Genomic DNA, 23,183 nt, shown 5'->3' with positions numbered 1-23,183 from the left:
TCCTTCACCGCCTCCTCAGTCCATAGACCGCTGCCTTGTACTGCCCATGTTGCCGGATACAAGACCGAGTTATAGGCAGCAGCACGGGCGTCACAGCTTCACGGATGGATCTATCAACCCACGGCTTTTGGTTAGGAAAGACCCTAACTTTTACCGTGGGGACGATGGTGTCCGCTAGCGTTGCTATGAGGCTCATTGCTACTTCCAAGAACCGCTGACGCCACTGGAACTGGATTGGATCATGTCCCAGTCGACGACACGCAGAGCGCCCTGTAGCTCAGCCTTTGATTGGTCAGACCACCGCTTACGCCTCGTCACTACCGCTTCCGCGCGATCTTTTCCGGTACTCGAAGCAAGAAAATGGCGGCATGGTCCGATTTGCGAACGGAGGGAGAGAGACAGCCTTGTAGCCTCTCTTGAATGGCGTATAGCAGTGGTCCAACGTTCTTTCCCTCTGGTAGCACACGTAATGTGCTGGTGAAAGTTCGCATGACCTTTTAGGTTTGCCCTATTAAAGTCCCCAGCCACCACCACAGCCGCTCGGGATACTTGTTCTGATGCCGACATAACACATCATGTAGGTCCGATAGTGCTACGCCGGTGTCCGCCAGGTGGTATGTAGACGGCTGTGGTGATGACCGAGCTGAACTCCGGGAAGGTAGAATGGACGGCATGAGATCGTCAGATGTTCCAGGTTCGGCGAGCAGGAACGAGAAAGAGTCTTAATGTTCTTGGGGTCGCACCACTTGTTGTTAGTCATGAAGCAAATTAGATTTACCAGACTCTTCCGTTCTGTCTGCACGGAAAACAGAGAAGGACTCGGTTGGGCATATGACTCGATCCGCACCAGCGGGTCAGCCATGTTTCCGCCAGACAAAAGATGTTACAGTCCCTCATGTCCCGTTGGAATCTGATCCTTGCCCTAACATCATCCATCTTATTTTCCAGAGACTGGACGTTAGCAAGAAGGATGCTGGGCAGAGGTGGACGGTGGCTTGAACTCTCAGTCTGTTCCGACCCGCCCGCTTCCCTCGATGTTTTCGCTCCCCGTAGTAGCGGCTCCACTGTTGTTGTTGTGGTTCGCTCGTACGATCTCTGCAGGCCACGCTGGATCGATGGAAAAAGTGGACAAAAACCCTTGTTTTGCGCAAAAGTTTATGTCCAAAAGTGTGCTGCGGTCGTATGCTGTTAGTGCCGATGTGTTTGTGGCAAAGAAAATATTTAAAAAAAACACAAAAACTAAAAGAGCGCACAATCTCCGCGGAGCTACCTCGACGGCGTCTGGACACAGCCGCGCCATTTTGTTACTACAAGCTCTCTAGTGGGGTAACATGGTACTACAAGCCCTCTAGTGGGGTAACATGGTACTACAAGCTCTCTAGTGGAGTAATATGGTACTACAAGCTCTCTAGTGGGGTAATATGGTACTACACGCTCTCTAGTGGGGTAACATGGTACTACAAGCTCTCTAGTGGGGTAACATGGTACTACAAGCTCTCTAGTGGAGCAACATGGTACTACAAGCTCTCTAGTGGGGTAATATGGTACTACAAGCTCTCTAGTGGGGTAACATGGTACTACAAGCTCTCTAGTGGGGTAACATGGTACTACAAGCTCTCTAGTGGGGTAACATGGTACTACAAGCTCTCTAGTGGGGTAACATGGTACTACAAGCCTCTAGTGGAGTAACATGGTACCACAAGCCTCTAGTGGGTAACATGGTACCACAAGCCTCTAGTGGGGTAACATGGTACCACAAGCCTCTAGTGGGGTAATATGGTACTACAAGCTCTCTAGTGGGCAATATGGTACCACAGGCTATCTAGTGGGGTAATATGGTACCACAAGCTCTAGTGGGGTAATATGGTACCACAAGCTCTCTAGTGGGGTAATATGGTACCACAGGCCTCTAGTGGGGTAATATGGTACTACAAGCTCTCTAGTGGGGTAACATGGTACCACAAGCTCTCTAGTGGGGTAACATGGTACCACAAGCCTCTAGTGGGGTAATATGGTACCACAAGCCTCTAGTGGGGTAACATGGTACCACAAGCTCTAGTGGGTTAACATGGTACCACAAGCCCTCTAGTGGGGCAACATGGTACCATAAGCTCTCTAGTGGGGTAACATGGTACTACAAGCCTCTAGTGGTGTAACATGGTACTACAAGCTCTCTAGTGGGGCAACATGGCACTACAAGCTCTCTAGTGGGGTAACATGGTACCACAAGCTCTCTAGTGGTGTAACATGGTACCAAGCTCTCTAGTGGGGTAACATGGTACTACAAGCCTCTAGTGGTGTAATATGGTACCACAAGCTCTCTAGTGGGGTAACATGGTACTACAAGCTCTCTAGTGGGGTAACGTGGTACTACAAGCTCTCTAGTGGGGTAACATGGTACTACAAGCCCTCTAGTGGGGTAACATGGTACTACAAGCTCTCTAGTGGGGTAACATGGTACTACAAGCCCTCTAGTGGGGTAATATGGTACTACAAGCTCTCTAGTGGTGTAATATGGTACCACAAGCTCTCTAGTGGGTAATATGGTACCACAAGCCTCTAGTGGGGCAATATGGCACTACAAGCCCTCTAGTGGGGTAATATGGTACTACAAGCCCTCTAGTGGGTAATATGGTACTACAAGCCCTCTAGTGGGGTAACATGGTACTACAAGCTCTCTAGTGGGGTAACATGGTACTACAAGCTCTAGTGGGGTAATATGGTACTACAAGCTCTAGTGGGGTAACATGATACTACAAGCTCTCTAGTGGGGTAACATGGTACCACAAGCCTCTAGTGGGGTAACATGGTACCACAAGCTCTCTAGTGGGGCAACATGGTACTACAAGCCTCTAGTGGGCAACATGGTACCACAAGCCTCTAGTGGGCAACATGGTACCACAAGCTCTCTAGTGGGGTAACATGGTACCACAAGCTCTCTAGTGGGGCAACATGGTACCACAAGCTCTAGTGGGGTAACATGGTACTACAAGCTCTCTAGTGGGGTAATATGGTACCACAAGCTCTCTAGTGGGGCAACATGGTACTACAAGCTCTCTAGTGGGGTAACATGGTACTACAAGCTCTCTAGTGGTGTAATATGGTACCACAAGCCTCTAGTGGGGTAACATGGTACCACAAGCTCTCTAGTGGGGCAACATGGTACCACAAGCTCTAGTGGGGTAATATGGTACCACAAGCTCTCTAGTGGTAACATGGTGCTACAAGCCTCTAGTGGGGTAACATGGTACCACAAGCCTCTAGTGGGGTAACATGGTACTACAAGCTCTCTAGTGGGGCAACATGGTACCACAAGCCTCTAGTGGGCAACATGGTACACGCCTCTAGTGGGGCAACATGGTACACAAGCTCTCTAGTGGCGTTACATGGTACAACAAGCTCTCTAGTGGGGTAACATGGTACTACAAGCCTCTAGTGGGGCAACATGGTACTACAAGCTCTCTAGTGGGATAACATGGTACTACAAGCTCTCTAGTGGGGTAATATGGTACTACAAGCTCTCTAGTGGGGTAACATGGTACTACAAGCCCTCTAGTGGGCAACATGGTACTACACGCCTCTAGTGGGCAACATGGTACTACAAGCTCTCTAGTGGGGTGACATGGTACTACAAGCTCTCTAGTGGGGTAACATGGTACTACACGCTCTCTAGTGGGGTAACATGGTACTACAAGCTCTCTAGTGGGGTGACATGGTACTACAAGCTCTCTAGTGGGGTGATATGGTACTACAAGCTCTCTAGTGGGGTAACATGGTACTACAAGCTCTCTAGTGGGGTAATATGGTACTACACGCTCTCTAGTGGTCACGCATCTTCTCTTCACCCTCTTACCTCACTACTGTGTTCACTCCTCCCATCTCACTCCAGCCCAGTGCCCCCCCAGTCCCCCAACCTCCCCGACCAGCCTGGCCCCTCCCCCTTCCTCTGCTGACTTCCCTAAGTCAGCCCACATCATGGAGGCGTGAGCCCTAGCAGGTGAGTCTCTGGTTCGACCCTCTGGGACTGCTCTGGATCTACTGGTGTTTACGGTTCGATGCATTGGGTTTGACCGGTAGAGGCTTACGTTGAAGTTGAGCTAACACGTTGACCTCTAGTGTGACTCAACGACCAATGTCATGCATCTCCCATCCAGGTAGACGTCTCTCGGCCCATGACACCGCTCTCTGCTCTGACTCCCTCTGCCTGTGCTCTTCTTGTCTGTAGCTCACGCTCTGGCTGCTGTCCCTTTTGTTGGAGACTCTTTCTGAGGCTTCACTGACTTCAACTGAACAGTGGAGATGGCCATGGACACATTACTTCTTCTTCTCAGCACGTAAACTGCATTTCAACAAAAGCACTGAAAGCTGTGGAAGGACGTCCCCCGGATGCAGGAGCATGGCTTCATGCCCACTTTGAAGCTGTGAAGACGTTTGAGCTGCCACCAGCTCATCTCTTCACATCCGCCTCCTGCCATGTGGTCCGCATGGCACAAGGAAGGCTGCACATCTCTCACCAGCTGCCAAATGGGAATATCGACATATAACTTCATCTACAAAGTAGAGATTGCTCAACTATGTTGATGAGCTACTTTAGCCATTGAGAGGCCACGCTGAAGAGGAACCAGAAGAGTCTGTGAGGTTGACCAAACAAAAGACTTCAGTCGACCCAACAGAGAGACTTGGCCCATGCTCATCTGATCCCAGAGAAAGATGTAGAGGCCTCCGAGGCTTGTGGCCCTCACGTCAATAACCGAGGGAAATAAGACTGAAGCCTCTCATGCTATGTGAGAAGCTGAGGACTCTTCTTCTGAGCTCACTGTGATGACTGTTTCACCAACCACCTCTACCCCTTAAACTACCCCATCCCATCAACCTCGTCTGCTATAAATATCAACCGTTTGGAACTACTAGCGTTACATAATGCATCTCACCCCGTTCACACCAGACACATCGATGGGAGGTCAAATCGAAGATGAAGAGCATCTTTTTGTACCAGTGTGTACTCGTGGTCGAATGCACTTCTTGTGAGTCAGGTGAATGATATGTGATGTAGAGAGCATTACACCAACCAGGACCTGTTTTACAAAGATGAATATGGCGACACCTCGTCCTATGTCCGATCCAGAGTATGACACGAAACACAACGCTCATGTTCTACCGTGGTACTCTCACCCGCTCTAATGCCAGGTGCATTATGGGCCTTTGGTCTGCATGGTGGAGCATTGTTAGAAACTAACACTGTGGATGTGTCTGTATGGTTTGAAGCTGTGAGACAGGAAGTGACACACTTCCCGACACGGTTCTGGGTCAAGCATTGCAATAAAGAGCAGACCACAAGCAGTGGATTATGAACTGAGGTATAGCAAGAGAGTTTCAACTGTTACACGAGCAGCCAGTGACACAAACCTCTGCCTGTGAAACATCTATCTGAGGCAACAGCAGACTGAAGAAAGGACTAAAGATAGGACTAAAGAAAAGAACTAAAGAAAAGGACTAAAGAAAGGACTAAAGAAAAGAACTAAAGAAAGGACTAAAGAAAAGGACTAAAGATAGGTCTGAAGAAAAGGACTAGAGAAAAGGACTAGAGATAGGTCTGAAGAAAAGGTCGAAAGAAAAGGACTAGAGAAAAGGACTAAAGATAGGTCTGAAGAAAAGGACTAGAGAAAAGGACTAAAGATAGGTCTGAAGAAAAGGACTAGAGAAAAGGACTAAAGAAAAGGACTAAAGATAGGTCTAGAGAAAAGGAAGAGAGAAAGGACTCAAGAAAATTCTAGAAAAAAGGACTAAGAAAAGAAATAAAGACAGGACTAGAGAAAAGGACTAAAGAAAGGTCTGAAAAAAAAGGACGAGAGAAAAGACCAGAGAAAGGACTAGAGAAAGGACCAGAGAAAGGACCAGAGAAAGGACCAGAGAAAGGACCAGAGAAAGGACTAGAGAAAGGACCAGAGAAAGGACCAGAGAAAGGACCAGAGAAAGGACCACAGAAAGGACTAGAGAAAGGACTAGAGAAAGGACCAGAGAAAGGACCAGAGAAAGGACCAGAGAAAGGACCAGAGAAAGGAATAGAGAAAGGACCAGAGAAAGGACCAGAGAAAGGACCAGAGAAAGGACCAGAGAAAGGACCAGAGAAAGGACTAGAGAAAGGACCAGAGAAAGGACCAGAGAAAGGACTAGAGAAAGGACTAGAGAAAGGACCAGAGAAAGGACTAGAGAAAGGACCAGAGAAAGGACCAGAGAAAGGACCAGAGAAAGGACCAGAGAAAGGACTAGAGAAAGGACCAGAGAAAGGACTAGAGAAAGGACCACAGAAAGGACTAGAGGAAGGACTAGAGAAAGGACCAGAGAAAGGACCAGAGAAAGGACCAGAGAAAGGACTAGAGGTCATCAGTGATTAAAGATGGACGCCTCTAACTCGGACTACAAGTCGGACGTGGGGCGAGTCTCCTGGACCTCCACAACATCTCTGTACACATAAGCACCTGAACAACTCTCATCCACAGCAGAGCCCGACGAGTGGAAGTCATCCACATTTACTTGTCTGAATATATATATTACATATATAGATACAAATATATATATATTATATACAGTATGGATTCATTTATATATATATATTATATATATGTAGGTATTTATATATCTGTATAGGTGAAGTAGGTTTGATATATCTGGTTCAGTGTGTGGAAAGTGACCTTAGAGGAGGGACACATCTCTTATGTGCCATGGAGATGTGTTTGTGTGTGATGATGATGATGATGATGGTGATGATGATGATGAACATATTCATGACATCACAGAGTTTGAATCTGGAGGAAAAGCAATGAATGAAGGTTAGACATGAACTCTAAGTGGCCAACATCGGATGTATTCTTGAACAACTCTGAAGTAAAGAATGCATTAGCTTCATACATGAATTACATTTAACAATATAAACAAATATTGTTGAAACAACTCATTATGTCTTACGTGTTTCCATGGTAACATCGTCTCATTGCATTCATCTCTGTCGTGCGGTACATTTGTATTCATGTTGCATTTTGATATAATTCTTCATTCTTAGCGGGTCTGAGGCTCGTTACGCTGCGGCTGCTGCGTGAAGCGAACGTCTCACGTTTCACTTTCTGGACACGGCGATCTTCAAATGTCTTCAAATGTTTGGGCCATTGCAACCTCCTCCAGATTTGAATGCTGTGCACACACATACACCTCCTTTGTTATATATATATATAAGAATATAATTATATGTGTATATATAATTATATATAAATAATTATATATATAATTATATATATAAATATATATATATATATTCTTCAATTCTACAGTGACTTGTCTTTGTAGAATGGTATTGTATGTAGTATATATCTATACATCTATCTTTATATATATATATATATATATATATTTATGTCCAGAGTCAGTCAGAGACACAGAATTAATGCAGAAAAACATTTAACGGCTCTCACTACGCAAAGAAAACCTAAACAAGGATTTGAGAGAAGACTTCTATTTTTTCTTTCCGTATCTTTTTAGAAAGGCTTGAAAAGAGGTAGTTACTATTTTTGTAGCTGCATGCATATTCAACAACGAGCGGACCGGTTACGATTTTACACTAAATTAGGTTTAGAGTTTTTCACAGTGTTGATTCCGTTGCTCTCGAGGATCGGTTGAAGATGTTTTTTATGGAGTCCGAGGCGTCGAGCGGCGGCGCCGATATTTGATACTAGATGTAGCATTTGTGGAAGATGAAAATAAAGAATACATACATTATATAAATTGGTCAATGTATATAATATTTTTGATCTCAGTTATAGTATATCCTACTATCACATGTAACCGTTGATATTTTAGGGGGAAATAGACAAACTGCTTGAACTATGCAAATAATAAAAAATATATCAAATGCTTGCTTTCAGAAAACCTAGCAATAAAGTGAATGTATACGACTGCTGTGTTTTACTGGGTGCTCCTGAATGCATCACGGTATCCTGTGTGATGGAACCTGGAACGGTCAGATGTCATGTTGATGGCGGCCTGCCGGTGGGCGACCTCTGATGACCTCTGTTCTGAATGTTTGACTCTGGAGGAATAAAGTGACAACAAAGACGGTCTGGCTTCTGAGTGATGTCATCGGTCCAGAGCTGTCATCAAACCACAGATGTTACAGAACATTCATGATGCAGGAGAACATTCATGATGCAGGAGAACTTATAATTGTTCTTATCAACCTCGATGATGTTTTTATCTTCATTTACAACTTTAACTTTGTACTTTGTGGAGCGTCGTCTCGTAGACATGAAAACAGCTGAGTCATGGTTTCTATGGTAAGAACAGTAATATCCTCATTAATGTTCTTACCATAGAAACCATCCTATCCTCATCATTGTTTCTATGGTAAGAACATTAATAATAATAATAATGCATTTCATTTTTATCACACTCTTCCTTCAAAGAATCTCAGAGTGCCACACATATAGTGAAAACAAATAAAACCGATTAAAACATAGTTAAAGCAACCCATAAAAATAAAAAAATAAGAATGTGATAGCTGACAATAAATTAACTCAAGGTAAAAAAAGTAGGGCTGTCAGCGTTAACGCGTTAATCTATGCGATTAATTTGGCCGCGTTAACGCACTAAAATATTTTAACGCAATTAACGCAACTTTGTTTACTTCCGGTGTTCGTTGAAGTTTTTACACTCAAACTGAGTGTCAAACCGCGGCAGTACGGTTTAACACTGTTTCCGTTTTTAAAACAATTATTTCTCCGTGAAAATAAGGATCAGAAATCAGTTTAAACTCGTGGATGAATCAGTCGGGTTTCCTCCTGCTCCTCCTTCCTCCCGTCTCCCCCTCTGATACACACAGGGTTGCCAGGTCTGTGTGACAAAACCAGCCCAATGGTCAATCAAAACCAGCCCAAAACCAGCCCAATGGTCAATAAAACCAGCCCAAAAACCAGACCAATATCAGAACTCAAAATATGCCCGTGCCAAACCATATACACTGCTTTTAAAGTCCATGTCCATGTGTGTACGTGCTGATCTGGAGTCAGTTTGGTAGGATTTGGGTATAAATAAATTATTTCATTTAAAATATGGATTTTTATTTAAAGATATTCATGTAATTTGCATGCAAAATAGGTCTACCCGAACCAGCGGACAAGAAATTCAACCCGCGGCAACACTTGAAAAGTAGCCCAATTCCGCGGGAAAACTGCGGACCTGGCAACACTGAATACATTGGGGTGGCTTTAGCTCAGTGGGGTAAGAGGGCTGTCCTGCAACCGCAGGGTTGTGGGTTCGAACCCCGCTCTCCCCATTAGTTGCAAGTCGAAGTGTCCTTGAGCAAGGCACTGAACCCCCAGTTGCTTCCCGGGCGCTTCACCGCAGCCCACTGCTCCTTAATAACTAAGGATGGGTTAAATGCAGAGAACTAATTTCCCCTTGGGGATTAATAAAAGTGTATATTTATTTTATTTATTTATACACAGAGGAACGGAGGGGCGACGTGTCGGGGGACGCGGCGCGGAAAGAACTCGTCACACGAGACCTTCACCGTGATTGGTCAATCTGTTTGTCTGTCAACATTTTGGGAAAAAAACAACCAATGAACACTCAGTAAATCACAAAGGACCTCCCACCTCACAGGTGAGGCTCATTTAGCAGCCTGTCAGTCAGAGAGCAGAGAACACGGCACCAGGACAACTGAGCCTCATTGAATAGAGCTGAGATTGTTCTGGAATGTTTGATGTATAACACGTGGGGGTGTGTCATATGCAAACGCCTTTAAAAGGTGAATTTAATTTATTTTGTAAAATGTATAAAATGCCCCCAGCCTCCAGAGCAGGGGTGATCAATACGTCGATCGCGATCGACCGGTCGATCGCGGCAACCTGCCAGTCGATCGCGGCGTAGTATTGGTAGATCGCATGACATAAAAAAAATTTGGCCCGCCACCCTGTCACTTTCTCTATAGCGCCACATTACAGCAGAAGCATGTCATTTCTGTCTCTACGTGTTGCGTTGACAGTCCTCTGCCCGCCGTCTCGCGCGCCGCGGAGCTCCTGACACCGGTTTGCGCGCATCGGGACGGAGCAAAGAAAAAGTCACTAGCACCCCCCCCCCCCCCGTCAACAACTCGGCTCGCGCGCGGCAGGTGAGCACACTTACTAGCCCCCCCCCCCCGCGGCAAGACGTGGATAGTGGGAATTCACTGACAGCCAATGAAATTGCAGTATTATCTACGCTGTCCAATGTCCTGAAAAGCCACATTTGGACGCGGGTTCGAGACTCAGTTGGGCTGTTTATCAAGAAAAGTGTTCCCTACTTTGCTATTTTTGGAGTGTCACTTTATCCCAGTGGCAGACAGATTATATCAGTACTTGACTTATTTATTTATAACCTATATGTAACATATTAGTTTTCTTCTCATAAACATTTGAATTGCAATTACTTAAATTAAATATGTCTTGACTGTTCACTAAAATGATTCACATATTAATGACACATGTAGACATTAGTCCATGAAATATATTTATTCACAACAAGGACAGTAAATATTGAACACACAGGCCATAGTGCAAGGTCACACAAACAATAAAAACAATAAAAATAGTAAAACAAATATAATTTATATCATAAAAGAATGTAATTATTAAAATAAGAAAAGATATATACATGACAAAACACTGCCCATCTCTCTTATTTGCTCTTGTCAACGGCCCATCTGTTTTTCCCGTCTCATAGAAGGCAGATGCCTTGAACTCTCTCCACGTCATCTCCTTCTCCATGCCCTGGTCTCTGTACAGGGAAAATACTTTGGCAGGACAATAAATGTACTTCCCTGCTACCCCCGGGAACCCGGTGTGAATGTGAGGGCTGTTTGGGCCCTGCTTCAGTCCCATCCCACAAAAGCGACACCTTGGACCAGTGTTCTGGGGTTCTGTGCTGGGATTCAGTTCTCTTCCTCTTCTGCTGGCCTCTCTCCTCCACCCTTTTCTTTGTGGCAGACAGTTCCTGCTGAAAGAACTGTGTTCCTGCAAAGTCATTAAATGGCATTTTTGGGTTTGTCAGACCCTCAGCACCGTAAGCTTTAAAAACTTTAGTGGAGCAGTAAAGTATCTGCTGGTAGAAGAAGTGGATGGAGTAACCATCATTCTCATACCTGGACTTTGGCTGACCACAGGAAAGGCACGTTTTTGTCTGCTTCTTTGAAGCCACTGGTTGTTGTTGTTGCTGCTGATGCTGTTGTTGCTTTTCAATAATATTTTGCACAATTTGCTCAATAGAGGCTTTAGTGAGGGTCTGACTAGGTGGAGGTGGGTTCACGACTGCAACAGGCATTGTTACAACCGGCACCCGTGTCGCCTCGCTGCCCTTTGTCAGAGCGTGCCAGAGTTCCTGCCGCTCTTGCAGTTTTTCGGGCTGGTGTTTAAAGACGAGCTGGTGTTCAGTAATTTGCAGAGGTGTTTAACATATAGTAAGATGTGGTGTTTAGTTGTTGGGTGGAGCATGTTGTTTGGGTCTGTGCAAGAGTTGTGAACTAGAGCAGCATAGTCCTGGTCCACTAGCTTGAGCATGTCCTTCATGCCACGGTGTTTATTGAGCAGGTTGTCAATAGTTGCCTTCATGGGGGCCGGCCACCGCTTGTGGTCCAACACAAACACTCTCCCCCCTGTCTTCACAGGTCCAGTGCGAGCGGCAGTCGGCGAGGACAGCAGCGGCAGAGACGGCCGACATGTTTCTACGAAGACAAAGACAAAGGATACAATAAGTTATTCAGATCTACAGAAGGGGAAACCTCCTGAAAATGAATATGATTAAAATTCAGTTCCTACTAACTAAAGTCTGGTCCATTACTATGCCTGTGTGTTTGATGTTACCTGGATCTGTCGGAGGCCCGGGAGTCACGTCTGGTTTGACAGCAGCAGAATCCACAGGAGGGCGTGGAGGAAACTGGAACAGCTTCTGTGGTGCCATGAAGAGTGAGGATGACTGGACAGTAGGCACGCTGCTTTGAGGAGGTGGATTCAGGGCCGGGGGGGCAGAGTCCGACTTGGTCCTGTGCTTGTCCCAGTCCACAGGAACTGGGCGGCAACCAGGCTCAACGTACTGCAGGCCAAACTTTTCTCCAGTGTCGGTGCTCGAGAGATGAAATGCTGGATACTTCATCTGTCCCAACACCCGTTCGGAGGCTGCGTTGAGCTGGGCCATCAATGCAGGATCAAAGACGGCTGGGAGGTGAACGCCGCTGCTGCAACGGAAAAACCTTTGTTTGTTATTTATACTTTGACAGTACACAAAAACTGCTGTTAGTAAAGGCAGAAAGTATCTTTACTTCACCTGCTTTGTTCAGCCAAATCCAATCAATCAGACTGTTTGTAACATGATTACGTACAGAGTATATTTCATTCATACACATGTGTTCATGTTGCAATGGGTTAATATTCAGGAGCCAGTCATCACTATGTCACCTAGGCAGGGGAAGCACCTTGACTTCAAACACACAGCAAACACATGCCAACAGGTGTTAGTAGCTCAGCAGGTTCTCTTCATGCACATCAGAAAACAAAGACGGATACGTACCCTCATCAGGACCGGCGTCAATTCATAGTCACTAGGACAACAGGTGGAACACCAAAAGACAAACAGGACCAGAACACGGTCGACACGAGACGAGTCATGCTTCATGTGGGATAAGAATTCATGGTCCCAGTTGTGTCGGTCGGCGGCACGGTGCTCTGGGTTAAAGACCTCTTTCTCGTCGTCTGGCAGATGAGGAGGATGACGAAGATGCAGAAACAGCTATAAAACACACACAAAACAATATCAAATATGCTGAATAGAATACAGGATTAATAGCAAATGGTCTGAACTGTAAACGATTGTGAATCTTCAGGGAGGGGAAACAAATAAATAAAAGAGAACACATGTTTACTCACAGCTCTGCACATGTTGCTTTGAAGGAGAGATGCTCAGCATCATCCTCTCCAGCTCTTCATCTTCATCCATCACTGTGATGCAAACAAACAAGTTAGAAAGAAAGAAAGAAATATCTTCTTGCATTTGCGCTTGTATGACTTGCATGTAGATCCCTGACAAGACACCAGACTCACCAATGGCTTCAGCAGGAGCAGGTGAGGCGTGTGACATCACAGGTGAGGCGTGTGACATCAGAGGGGAGACAGTGGGTGGCTGCAGCTTCTTCTTCAGGTAGAGTTGTAGCTTATGCATCTTTGTGCCTGCAGTGCAGTTCTTCTTCTTCAGGATGAAGGATGCATAGCCGTCCTCCCTGCTCTCCCAGACCTCTCGCCAGGTGCTGTAGGCACGAGTCCCAAAACCCACCAGCTGGTCATCCTCCGATGCTGCTGCTGTCACAACTGGCTTGTGTTTCTCATAGTTGAGGAGAGACTGGATTCCTCCAAACATGAGGGAATAGTTGAGAAAGGACAGGAGGCTGTCCTTGTTGTGCCCCGCTGCCATGAACACTCCTGCAGCTTCCTCTCTTTGCTGGTTCCTGATGAGGTAGATGGTGTATCAAATGTCATTCTCCAGAAGCCAGCGGAAGGAATGAAACAGCCATTCTCCCAGGGTAAAACACATGTCTGCTCATCTCTCCTGTTATGAAAAAGAGTAGAGTATATTAGTAAGTATATTAATACGCTATAGACAGGCATTGTTTCCAAACAATATAGTTTCTGAACCTTAAGTCCTTTGTTGAGGCACACTATTTACATGTCAGTGGCAGGCAGGCAGGCAGGCTACCCCCCCCCCCCCCCATCTCCTGTGCCCTGAACATCTTGTGGAAAAGTACATGGAGGTGAACTCCCCCCCACAGTCATGTGACTCAAGTAACAATGAAGTGTGAAGGGTCTTATCAAGAAATGATCTCCATTCCCTTGTGACCATCCCAAAAATATCTGCATCAGACTATGAGTATACTTTTATATAAACACCGTATCACATTCTGCTGTTCTGTTTTAACAGTGGTGGAGAAAGTATACAGAACTTCTACTTCAGTAAAAATAGAAATATTAATACCACCACATGGTGGTCCTGCATTAAAAAATAAATAAAAGTAAAAGTTACAATTACTCACTACTGTTTTAATATGCTGCTGGTCGTTTAATCTATAATTACACCTTTATTAGTTGAGTGTAATACATGTGGAGCAGTTAATATACGTGATATGTTAAAGTAAAGCTTCATCAGTCACGTTAACCGAGGAGAAGTGCGCGTTTAGTGAAGTGACGGGAGACAATAAAAAGAGAAACTCCGTGACTCCCTGTTTACAGTTTACCGTTCCTTCACAGCGTGTATGTAACGTAATATCCACAGTATTGATATGGTCATGTAACGTCATATCCACTGTATTGATATGGTCATTCCGACAGCATTATTTATTTAAATGATGTCGCGTTAACTTCCCGTTTCAACAGCGCAAGAAAGTCACATACACGGAGAAACCAAACTGAAAAAACACAACCAACTTTACAGTGCGAACAAGAGACTGTCAAGACTAATTATCATTACATGTTAGTTCATTGTAATAAGTTAGAACGACTTACTGCTTGACGTAACGGTGGAGCTCCAGAGATCCGTATGTGCAGTCGGTCCTTCTCACAGCAGACTGAATGAGACGGAGGAGGGGGAGGAGCGGGAGGAGCTTCACTCTGAAAACAGCGCCACTGAGCTGCGAGTGGCCAGAGATATATTACATCGGCGATTTTAGACACCGCCATAGAGAATGAATGGGAAGCTGTTTAGGGCCGTTTAGCTAAAGAATCCCCGGTGCCCGCCCCGTCGGTCGATCGCCTTGACTTGGTCACATAATAAGTAGCTCGCATGCTGAAAAAGTGTGAGCACCCCTGCTCCAGAGGGTTAATGTGACATATGTGAATGTCAGTCAGTTCCCAAGGCCACTGGTTCTGCTGTTCAGTGTTAAAGATGACAGGACCAATGGGGTCTCAATATACTTCTTTTTTTTTTACTAATCTGATGTTTCACTGAAGAAACAATTTATCATCCACAATATTAAATACCTCGCTGGCACTTTATAGGTAGGAGCCTCTTTGAAAACACAGCTCTGTGTGAAGTTTGGTCTTTAAAAAGAATGAACTTTTAACTTGTAACTTTTCATTGCGATTAATCGCGATTAATCGCGATTAATGAATTTCAAAATGTGCGATTTATTAGTTACTTTTTTTTAATCGATTGACAGCCCTAAAAAAAAGCCTTCCTGAATAAAAAGGTTTTCAGGCCAGTCTTAGAAGAGTTCAGAGTGAGTCGCCCTCAGGTGGTCAGGGAGACCGAGCAGAAGGCCCGGTCGCCGTGGTGCGGAGCTTGGTGTCGGGACCCAGAGGAGCGAGCGGCCCGTGGATCTGAGGGTCGGGGAGTGGTACGTTCCTGGAGGTGGGGGGGGCATGTCCGTTGATGCTGAGATGTGAGTACCAGGACCTTGTAGTTAATCCGGAATGAAACGGAGCCAGTGCAGCGATTGGAGGATGGGTGATATGTGGTATCTCCGGCCTCCCCTCAGGACCCTGGCAGCCTGTGTGGAATGTCTTGTCGTTTGGAGATGTTCTTGTCGTGGTCCCGGTGGAGAGAGAGTTGCAGTCGTCCAGTCTCGAGGAGATGAAGGCGTGGACGAGCTTCTCTGCGTCTGACGGGGTTAAAGTGGGGCGGAGTTTGGAGATGTTCTTTAGATGATAAAAGGAGGTTTTTGCACAGGAATTTTATCTGGTCAGTAAAGGTCAGGTGGGGGTCAAACCGAACTCCCAGATTGGTGATTGTGGAGGAGAGGGGACCTGACTGCCAAAGGTGAGGTGAGTTCTGGATGATGTCTGAACCTGGTGTGGAGTGCCAACAAGGAGGGCTTCAGTGTTGCTGCTGTTGAGCTGGAGGAAGTTGTGCTCCTCCAGCCTTTCTCTCCCCAGGACAGGCGGTCCAGGGTGGGCTTCTTCAGAATGGGACAGATGACAGCAACCTTGAGAGCAGGTGGGACACAGCCAGAGAAGGGAAAGGTTCACAACGTTGGTGATGAAAGGACTGAGACTTGAGCAGAGCAGTGGGAATGGGGTCCAGGGTCCAGGTACAGGATGTCATATTTCTGAGGATTTTCTCGACATGGCTCTCCTGAACCTCAGCGAGATCCAGAGGAGACAGATACGGTGTTGGTGTCAGAGGGAAGCCGAGATGGAGAGCTGGCCATCGTAGAGCGGATGCTGTTGACCTTTGTTCTGAAGTCAGTGAAGCTGTTGCATCGCTCCTCTGGAGCCTCAGTTGAACAGGATGGCTGTGGCTTCAGGAGATGATTTATTGGAGAAAAAAGCTGTTTAGAGTTTCCAGGGTTTTTATTGATGACGCTGGAATAGAAGCGCGAGGAGCCTCCTCAAGGCAGTCGGAGCCCTTTGATGCTCACGGAAGGCCAGTTCATGGACAGAGGGCCCAGAGTGTCTGGAGGTCGTTCCGTGGCACGCCCAGCTGGTGGTATTTTCCACAGCTCATGAGTGAACCAGGGAGCGGAGCGTGACTTGACAGGGGCGTGGAGATCAGAAACACTGCTCAAGGATGTGTTAGAGTGCTCCACTCATTCATCCACTGATGCAGAGGCAGGTGATGAGCTGGAGATCCATGGTGGCTGGGGCAATGTTCTTCCAGTTCCGAAAATACATTTGACGCTTAGGCAGGTAGCATAAAAGTCAAGGCCATCCTATCCTCATCATTGTTTCTATGGTGAGAACATTAATATCCTCAGGATGGTTTCTGGAGATAAGATAAGAGTAAACATTGACGGCTCCATGTGGTCTGTTTACCTGAGAGTCCTCGCTGCTCATTGGAGGCCCAGAGGTCACCTGTGGTGGTTAATGTTCACACACACACACACACACACACACACTGACGACGTCAACGCTCAAAGGTCAGCCGGCCGGAGAGGAGACGCTTCATCTGTCAGAGGGGAAGCCGAGCCGGAGGACACGAGAACCGGGTCACCATGACGACCGTCACCGAGGCCCAGAGTAAGTGTTCCCTCCTAACTTTAAGTAAAGAGTCATGAGTAAAGAGTCATGAGTAAAGAGTCATGAGTAAAGAGTCATGAGAGTCATGAGTAAAGAGTCATGAGTAAAGAGTCATGAGAGTCATGAGTAAAGAGTCATGAGAGTCATGAGTAAAGAGTCATGAGAGTCATGAGTAAAGAGTCATGAGAGTCATGAGTAAAGAGTCATGAGTAAAGAGTCACGAGTAAAGAGTCATGAGAGTCATGAGTAAAGAGTCATGAGTAAAGAGTCACGAGTAAAGAGTCATGAGTAAAGAGTAAAGAGTCATGAGTAAAGAGTCATGAGAGTCATGAGTAAAGAGTCATGAGTAAAGAGTCATGAGTAAAGAGTCACGAGTAAAGAGTCATGAGAGTCATGAGTAAAGAGTCATGAGTAAAGAGTCATGAGAGTCATGAGTAAAGAGTCATGAGTAAAGAGTCATGAGTAAAGAGTCACGAGTAAAGAGTCATGAGAGTCATGAGTAAAGAGTCATGAGTAAAGAGTCACGAGTAAAGAGTCATGAGTAAAGAGTAAAGAGTCATGAGTAAAGAGTCATGAGAGTCATGAGTAAAGAGTCATGAGTAAAGAGTCATGAGTAAAGAGTCACGAGTAAAGAGTCATGAGAGTCATGAGTAAAGAGTCATGAGAGTCATGAGTAAAGAGTCATGAGAGTCATGAGTAAAGAGTCATGAGTAAAGAGTCATGAGAGTCATGAGTAAAGTCATGAGTAAAGAGTCATGAGTAAAGAGTCATGAGAGTCATGAGTAAAGTCATGAGTAAAGAGTCACGAGTAAAGAGTCATGAGTAAAGAGTCATGAGAGTCATGAGTAAAGAGTCATGAGTAAAGAGTCATGAGAGTCATGAGTAAAGAGTCATGAGTAAAGAGTCATGAGAGTCATGAGTAAAGAGTCATGAGAGTCATGAGTAAAGAGTCATGAGTAAAGAGTCATGAGAGTCATGAGTAAAGAGTCATGAGTAAAGAGTCATGAGAGTCATGAGTAAAGAGTCATGAGTAAAGAGTCATGAGAGTCATGAGTAAAGAGTCATGAGAGTCATGAGTAAAGAGTCATGAGTCATGAGTAAAGAGTCATGAGTAAAGAGTCATGAGTAAAGAGTCATGAGGTCATGAGTAAAGAGTCATGAGTCATGAGTAAAGAGTCATGAGTAAAGAGTCATGAGAGTCATGAGTAAAGAGTCATGAGAGTCATGAGTAAAGAGTCATGAGAGTCATGAGTAAAGAGTAAAGAGTCATGAGAGTCATGAGTAAAGAGTCATGAGAGTCATGAGTAAAGAGTAAAGAGTCATGAGAGTCATGAGAGTCATGAGTAAAGAGTCATGAGAGTCATGAGTAAAGAGTAAAGAGTCATGAGAGTCATGAGTAAAGAGTAAAGAGTCATGAGAGTCATGAGAGTCATGAGTAAAGAGTCATGAGAGTCATGAGTAAAGAGTAAAGAGTCATGAGAGTCATGAGAGTCATGAGTAAAGAGTCATGAGAGTCATGAGTAAAGAGTCATGAGTAAAGAGTCATGAGAGTCATGAGTAAAGAGTCATGAGAGTCATGAGTAAAGAGTCATGAGAGTCATGAGTAAAGAGTCATGAGTAAAGAGTCATGAGTAAAGAGTCACGAGTAAAGAGTCATGAGAGTCATGAGTAAAGAGTCATGAGTAAAGAGTCATGAGAGTCATGAGTAAAGAGTCATGAGTAAAGAGTCATGAGAGTCATGAGTAAAGAGTCATGAGTCATGAGTAAAGAGTCATGAGAGTCATGAGAGTCATGAGGAGTCATGAGAGAGTCATGAGTAAAGAGTCATGAGTAAAGAGTCACGAGTAAAGAGTCATGAGAGTCATGAGTAAAGAGTCATGAGAGTCATGAGTAAAGAGTCATGAGAGTCATGAGTAAAGAGTCATGAGTAAAGAGTCATGAGAGAGTCATGAGTAAAGAGTCATGAGAGTCATGAGTAAAGAGTCATGAGTAAAGAGTCATGAGAGTCATGAGTAAAGAGTCATGAGAGTCATGAGTAAAGAGTCATGAGTCATGAGTAAAGAGTCATGAGAGAGTCATGAGTAAAGAGTCATGAGAGTCATGAGTAAAGAGTCATGAGAGTCATGAGTAAAGAGTCATGAGTAAAGAGTCATGAGAGTCATGAGTAAAGAGTCATGAGAGTCATGAGTAAAGAGTCATGAGTAAACATGAGTAAAGAGTCATGAGAGTCATGAGTAAAGAGTCATGAGTAAAGAGTCATGAGAGTCATGAGTAAAGAGTCATGAGAGTCATGAGTAAAGAGTCATGAGTAAAGAGTCATGAGAGTCATGAGTAAAGAGTCATGAGTAAAGAGTCATGAGAGTCATGAGTAAAGAGTCATGAGTAAAGAGTCATGAGAGTCATGAGTAAAGAGTCATGAGAGTCATGAGTAAAGAGTCATGAGTCATGAGTAAAGAGTCATGAGTAAAGAGTCATGAGTAAAGAGTCATGAGAGTCATGAGTAAAGAGTCATGAGAGTCATGAGTAAAGAGTCATGAGTAAAGAGTCATGAGAGTCATGAGTAAAGAGTCATGAGAGTCATGAGTAAAGAGTCATGAGAGTCATGAGTAAAGAGTAAAGAGTCATGAGAGTCATGTGTAAAGAGTAAAGAGTCATGAGAGTCATGAGTAAAGAGTAAAGAGTCATGAGAGTCATGAGAGTCATGAGTAAAGAGTCATGAGAGTCATGAGTAAAGAGTAAAGAGTCATGAGAGTCATGAGTAAAGAGTAAAGAGTCATGAGAGTCATGAGAGTCATGAGTAAAGAGTCATGAGAGTCATGAGTAAAGAGTAAAGAGTCATGAGAGTCATGAGAGTCATGAGTAAAGAGTCATGAGAGTCATGAGTAAAGAGTCATGAGTAAAGAGTCATGAGAGTCATGAGTAAAGAGTCATGAGAGTCATGAGTAAAGAGTCATGAGAGTCATGAGTAAAGAGTCATGAGTCATGAGTAAAGAGTCATGAGTAAAGAGTCATGAGTAAAGAGTCATGAGAGTCATGAGTAAAGAGTCATGAGTAAAGAGTCATGAGAGTCATGAGTAAAGAGTCATGAGTAAAGAGTCATGAGAGTCATGAGTAAAGAGTCATGAGAGTCATGAGTAAAGAGTAAAGAGTCATGAGAGTCATGAGTAAAGAGTAAAGAGTCATGAGAGTCATGAGAGTCATGAGTAAAGAGTCATGAGAGTCATGAGAGTCATGAGTAAAGAGTCATGAGAGTCATGAGTAAAGAGTAAAGAGTCATGAGAGTCATGAGTAAAGAGTCATGAGAGTCATGAGTAAAGAGTAAAGAGTCATGAGAGTCATGAGTAAAGAGTAAAGAGTCATGAGAGTCATGAGTAAAGAGTAAAGAGTCATGAGAGTCATGAGAGTCATGAGTAAAGAGTCATGAGAGTCATGAGAGTCATGAGTAAAGAGTCATGAGAGTCATGAGTAAAGAGTAAAGAGTCATGAGAGTCATGAGAGTCATGAGTAAAGAGTCATGAGAGTCATGAATAAAGAGTAAAGAGTCATGAGAGTCATGAGAGTCATGAGTAAAGAGTCATGAGAGTCATGAGTTCTCCTGTTTCTACTGTGTCTCTCAGAAGTGGGCGTCGGCCTGGTGGGCTTCGGCTTGTTCTTCCTGCTCTTCGGCGTGTTGCTGTATTTCGACTCCGTGCTGCTGGCCTTCGGGAACGTCAGTCAAGCTCAGAGTTCACCTCCTTTATCTCTTCACCTCCTTTATCTCTTCACCTCCTTTATCTCTTCACCTCCTTTATCTCACAGCCACATCCTTACAGAGGGAGGTAGAGGAGGGAAATGTGTTATCACAGGAGAGGCAGAGCACAGACACACACAGACACACACACAGACACACAGACACACACACACACACACAGACACACACAGACACACACACACACACACACACACAGACAGACACACACACACACACACACACACTCCCTGTGAGGTGATTCATTGATGAAGACCCCCCCTCAGGTCCTGTTCCTGGCCGGTCTGACCTTCATCATCGGGCCCTGGAGGACCGCCTCCTTCTTCTTCCAGAGGCAGAAGTTCCGTGGCTCCTTGTTCTTCCTGGGGGGCGTGGCCTTGGTGCTGAGCCGCTGGCCCGTCACCGGCATGCTGGCGGAGGCGTACGGCTTCGTGCTCCTCTTCAGGTACCGGAGGACAGGACCCTCTGACCCGGTGACCCTCTGACGCTCTGACCCTCTGACCCTCTGACGGTCTGACCCTCTGACGGTCTGACTCTCTGACCCTCTGACCCTCTGACCCGGTGACCCTCTGACGCTCTGATGGTCTGACCCTCTGACCCTCTGACCCTCTGACTCTCTGACCCTCTGACTCTCTGACCCTCTGACCCTCTGACCCGGTGACTCTCTGACCCTCTGATGGTCTGACCCTCTGACCCTCTGACTCTCTGACCCTCTGACCCTCTGACCCTCTGACTCTCTGACTCTCTGACCCTCTGACTCTCTGACCCTCTGACCCTCTGATCCGGTGACCCTCTGACCCTGTGACCCTCTGACCCGCCGACCCACTGGGTTCACAGGTGACCGGGTCGTATTGATCGCATCGGGTCCAAACCTCTCTCCTGGTCCCTGCAGGTCCTTCCTCCCGATGGCCGTGACCTTCGTGCTGACCTCTCTGAACCTCCCTCTGCTCAGTGCGGTACGTCCTCCGGACTTTGTTCACTCTTTGTTTGACCTCCATGACCTCTCCAGGGTTCTGACCGCATGTCGCTTTGAATTCCTTCTGATAGTTTTTCTCCACCGCCTCCTCCATCGTCTGAGCGGGGGGATCAAGCTGGACCCTCTGACTGCTGGTCTGGTCCTGGGGGGACAAGCTGGATCCTCTGACTGCTGGTCTGGTTCTGGGGGGTCAAGCTGGATCCTCTGACTGCTGGTTCTGGGGGGTCAAGCTGGATCCTCTGACTGCTGGTCTGGTTCTGGGGGGTCAAGCTGGATCCTCTGACTGCTGGTTCTGGGGGGTCAAGCTGGATCCTCTGACTGCTGGTCTGGTTCTGGGGGGTCAAGCTGGATCCTCTGACTGCTGGTCTGGTTCTGGGGGGTCAAGCTGGACCCTCCTCATCACAATAATGATGCTACTGCAGCAGCCTAGAGAACCTCCAGGAGACGCCCCCTAAGCCACGCCCCTAAGCCACGCCCCTAAGCCGCTGCTCCCAGGATGCTGATTGGCTCACAGGTGGATTCTGGTGTGATGGGTCCCAGAACCAGCTGAACTCTTTTGAACCGGCAGGCGGTCCAGAGAGGAAGCTTTACTCTGTTCACTCTTTAAACTCTTTAGTGTGTTTTGAAGCAGCTGACTTTTATATATTTAATTTGTAACACTTTGTGAACAATGTGTGGCTTCCTGTTTGGTAATCAGACACAGAGAGTTATAAAGGGTCTTTAAGAATATCATGTTTGTGTTACACAGTCAGTGTATTTGTACGCAGTCGGTGTAGTCGGTGTATTTGTACACAGTCGGTGTAGTCGGTGTATTTGTACACAGTCGGTGTATTTGTACGCAGTCGGTGTAGTCGGTGTATTTGTACACAGTCGGTGTAGTCGGTGTATTTGTACACAGTCGGTGTATTTGTACACAGTCGGTGTAGTCGGTGTATTTGTACACAGTCGGTGTATTTGTACAATTCAATTCAATTCAGTTTATTTGTATAGCCCAATTTCACAAATTACAAATTTGTCTGGGAGTGCTTTACAATCTGTACTCATAGACATCCCTGCCCCAAAACCTCACATCGGACCAGGAAAAACTCCCAAATAACCCTTCAGGGGGAAAAAAAGGGAAGAAACCTTCAGGAGAGAACAGAGGAGGATCCCTCTCCAGGATGGACAGATGCAATAGATGTAATGTGACCAGAAGGACAGATTTAGAGTTTAAATACATTCAATGAATATGACAGAGTGTATGAATAGTTCATAGTAGGCATATTCCACGATGGAGACCTCCACGATCCATCAGGCAGATGGCGGTGGGAGGAGGAGTGCGGAGTCTCAACAGTGGGCGGAGTCTCAACAGGACAGTGGCGTAGTCAGGAGCAGGAATTCCACGACCCAGACCTCGATGATCCATCAGCAGATAGGATCTATGCCGTCTCATAGGGTC

The 23,183-nt window shown here is 45.7% G+C and overlaps 3 protein-coding genes across 12 annotated transcripts in view; 2 read left to right on the top strand and 1 right to left on the bottom strand.

Annotated features, from left to right (window-relative positions):
• The window catches only part of plekha6 (pleckstrin homology domain containing, family A member 6), a 68,442-nt gene extending 63,090 nt beyond the window's left edge, over nt 1-5,352 (top strand). For 7 of the 8 annotated variants that reach the window (XM_056438647.1, XM_056438641.1, XM_056438643.1 and 4 more), the window contains 2 exons: nt 3,890-3,997; nt 4,226-5,352. In XM_056438647.1, the coding sequence (XP_056294622.1) occupies nt 3,890-3,987 (98 nt within the window). In that variant the 3' untranslated portion in view covers nt 3,988-3,997; nt 4,226-5,352. The remainder of the gene's footprint in view (nt 1-3,889; nt 3,998-4,225) is intronic. The other variant, XM_056438644.1, reaches the window with a different exon arrangement.
• Nucleotides 5,353-10,523: 5,171 nt separating this feature from the next.
• Nucleotides 10,524-16,887, bottom strand: LOC130209086 (uncharacterized). 2 transcript variants are annotated; one of them, XR_008834534.1, is made up of 7 exons: nt 16,818-16,887; nt 14,571-16,732; nt 13,119-13,620; nt 12,945-13,016; nt 11,886-12,807; nt 11,168-11,746; nt 10,524-11,039 (listed from the first exon to the last, which is right to left on the bottom strand). XR_008834534.1 is itself a non-coding variant. In XM_056438649.1 (4 exons), the coding sequence occupies exons 2-3, from the start codon at nt 12,214-12,216 to the stop codon at nt 11,385-11,387; spliced, it is 693 nt and encodes a 230-aa protein (XP_056294624.1). In that variant the 5' UTR covers nt 12,217-12,807; nt 12,945-13,026; the 3' UTR covers nt 10,524-11,039; nt 11,168-11,384. The 2 variants fall into 2 exon arrangements, 1 of the variants encoding a protein (XP_056294624.1); XM_056438649.1 differs by lacking the exons at nt 13,119-13,620; nt 14,571-16,732; nt 16,818-16,887 and having other exon boundaries at nt 12,945-13,026.
• Nucleotides 16,888-16,986: 99 nt separating this feature from the next.
• Nucleotides 16,987-22,128, top strand: golt1a (golgi transport 1A). Of its 2 annotated transcripts, XM_056438651.1 has the most exons (5): nt 16,987-17,021; nt 20,639-20,730; nt 21,036-21,214; nt 21,662-21,725; nt 21,817-21,911. In XM_056438651.1, exons 1-5 carry the CDS (start codon nt 16,997-16,999, stop codon nt 21,844-21,846), a joined length of 390 nt encoding a protein of 129 aa, XP_056294626.1. In that variant the 5' UTR covers nt 16,987-16,996; the 3' UTR covers nt 21,847-21,911. The 2 variants fall into 2 exon arrangements, with proteins under 2 accessions (XP_056294626.1, XP_056294625.1); XM_056438650.1 differs by having other exon boundaries at nt 21,662-22,128.
• The last annotated feature ends 1,055 nt before the right edge of the window (nt 22,129-23,183 follow it).

This window comes from Pseudoliparis swirei, chromosome 18 (genome assembly GCF_029220125.1).
Source record: "Pseudoliparis swirei isolate HS2019 ecotype Mariana Trench chromosome 18, NWPU_hadal_v1, whole genome shotgun sequence".
NCBI lineage: Eukaryota > Metazoa > Chordata > Actinopteri > Perciformes > Liparidae > Pseudoliparis > Pseudoliparis swirei.
The sequence above is the reverse complement of the archived record's forward strand: the minus strand, read 5'-3'. Positions and strand labels throughout refer to the sequence as shown.

Bases quoted from the DNA above. Each gene is read 5' to 3' on its own strand.
- LOC130209086 (XM_056438649.1), bottom strand. From the start codon at position 12,216: ATGGCCCAGCTCAACGCAGCCTCCGAACGGGTGTTGGGACAGATGAAG. The intron at 11,747-11,885 runs GTAACATCAAAC...TTGTCTTCGTAG, and splicing joins CGGGCCTCCGACAGATCCAG to AAACATGTCGGCCGTCTCTG.
- golt1a (XM_056438650.1), top strand. From the start codon at position 16,997: ATGACGACCGTCACCGAGGCCCAGA. The intron at 17,022-20,638 runs GTAAGTGTTCCC...TGTGTCTCTCAG, and splicing joins GACCGTCACCGAGGCCCAGA to AAGTGGGCGTCGGCCTGGTG. The intron at 20,731-21,035 runs GTCAGTCAAGCT...ACCCCCCCTCAG, and splicing joins TGCTGCTGGCCTTCGGGAAC to GTCCTGTTCCTGGCCGGTCT.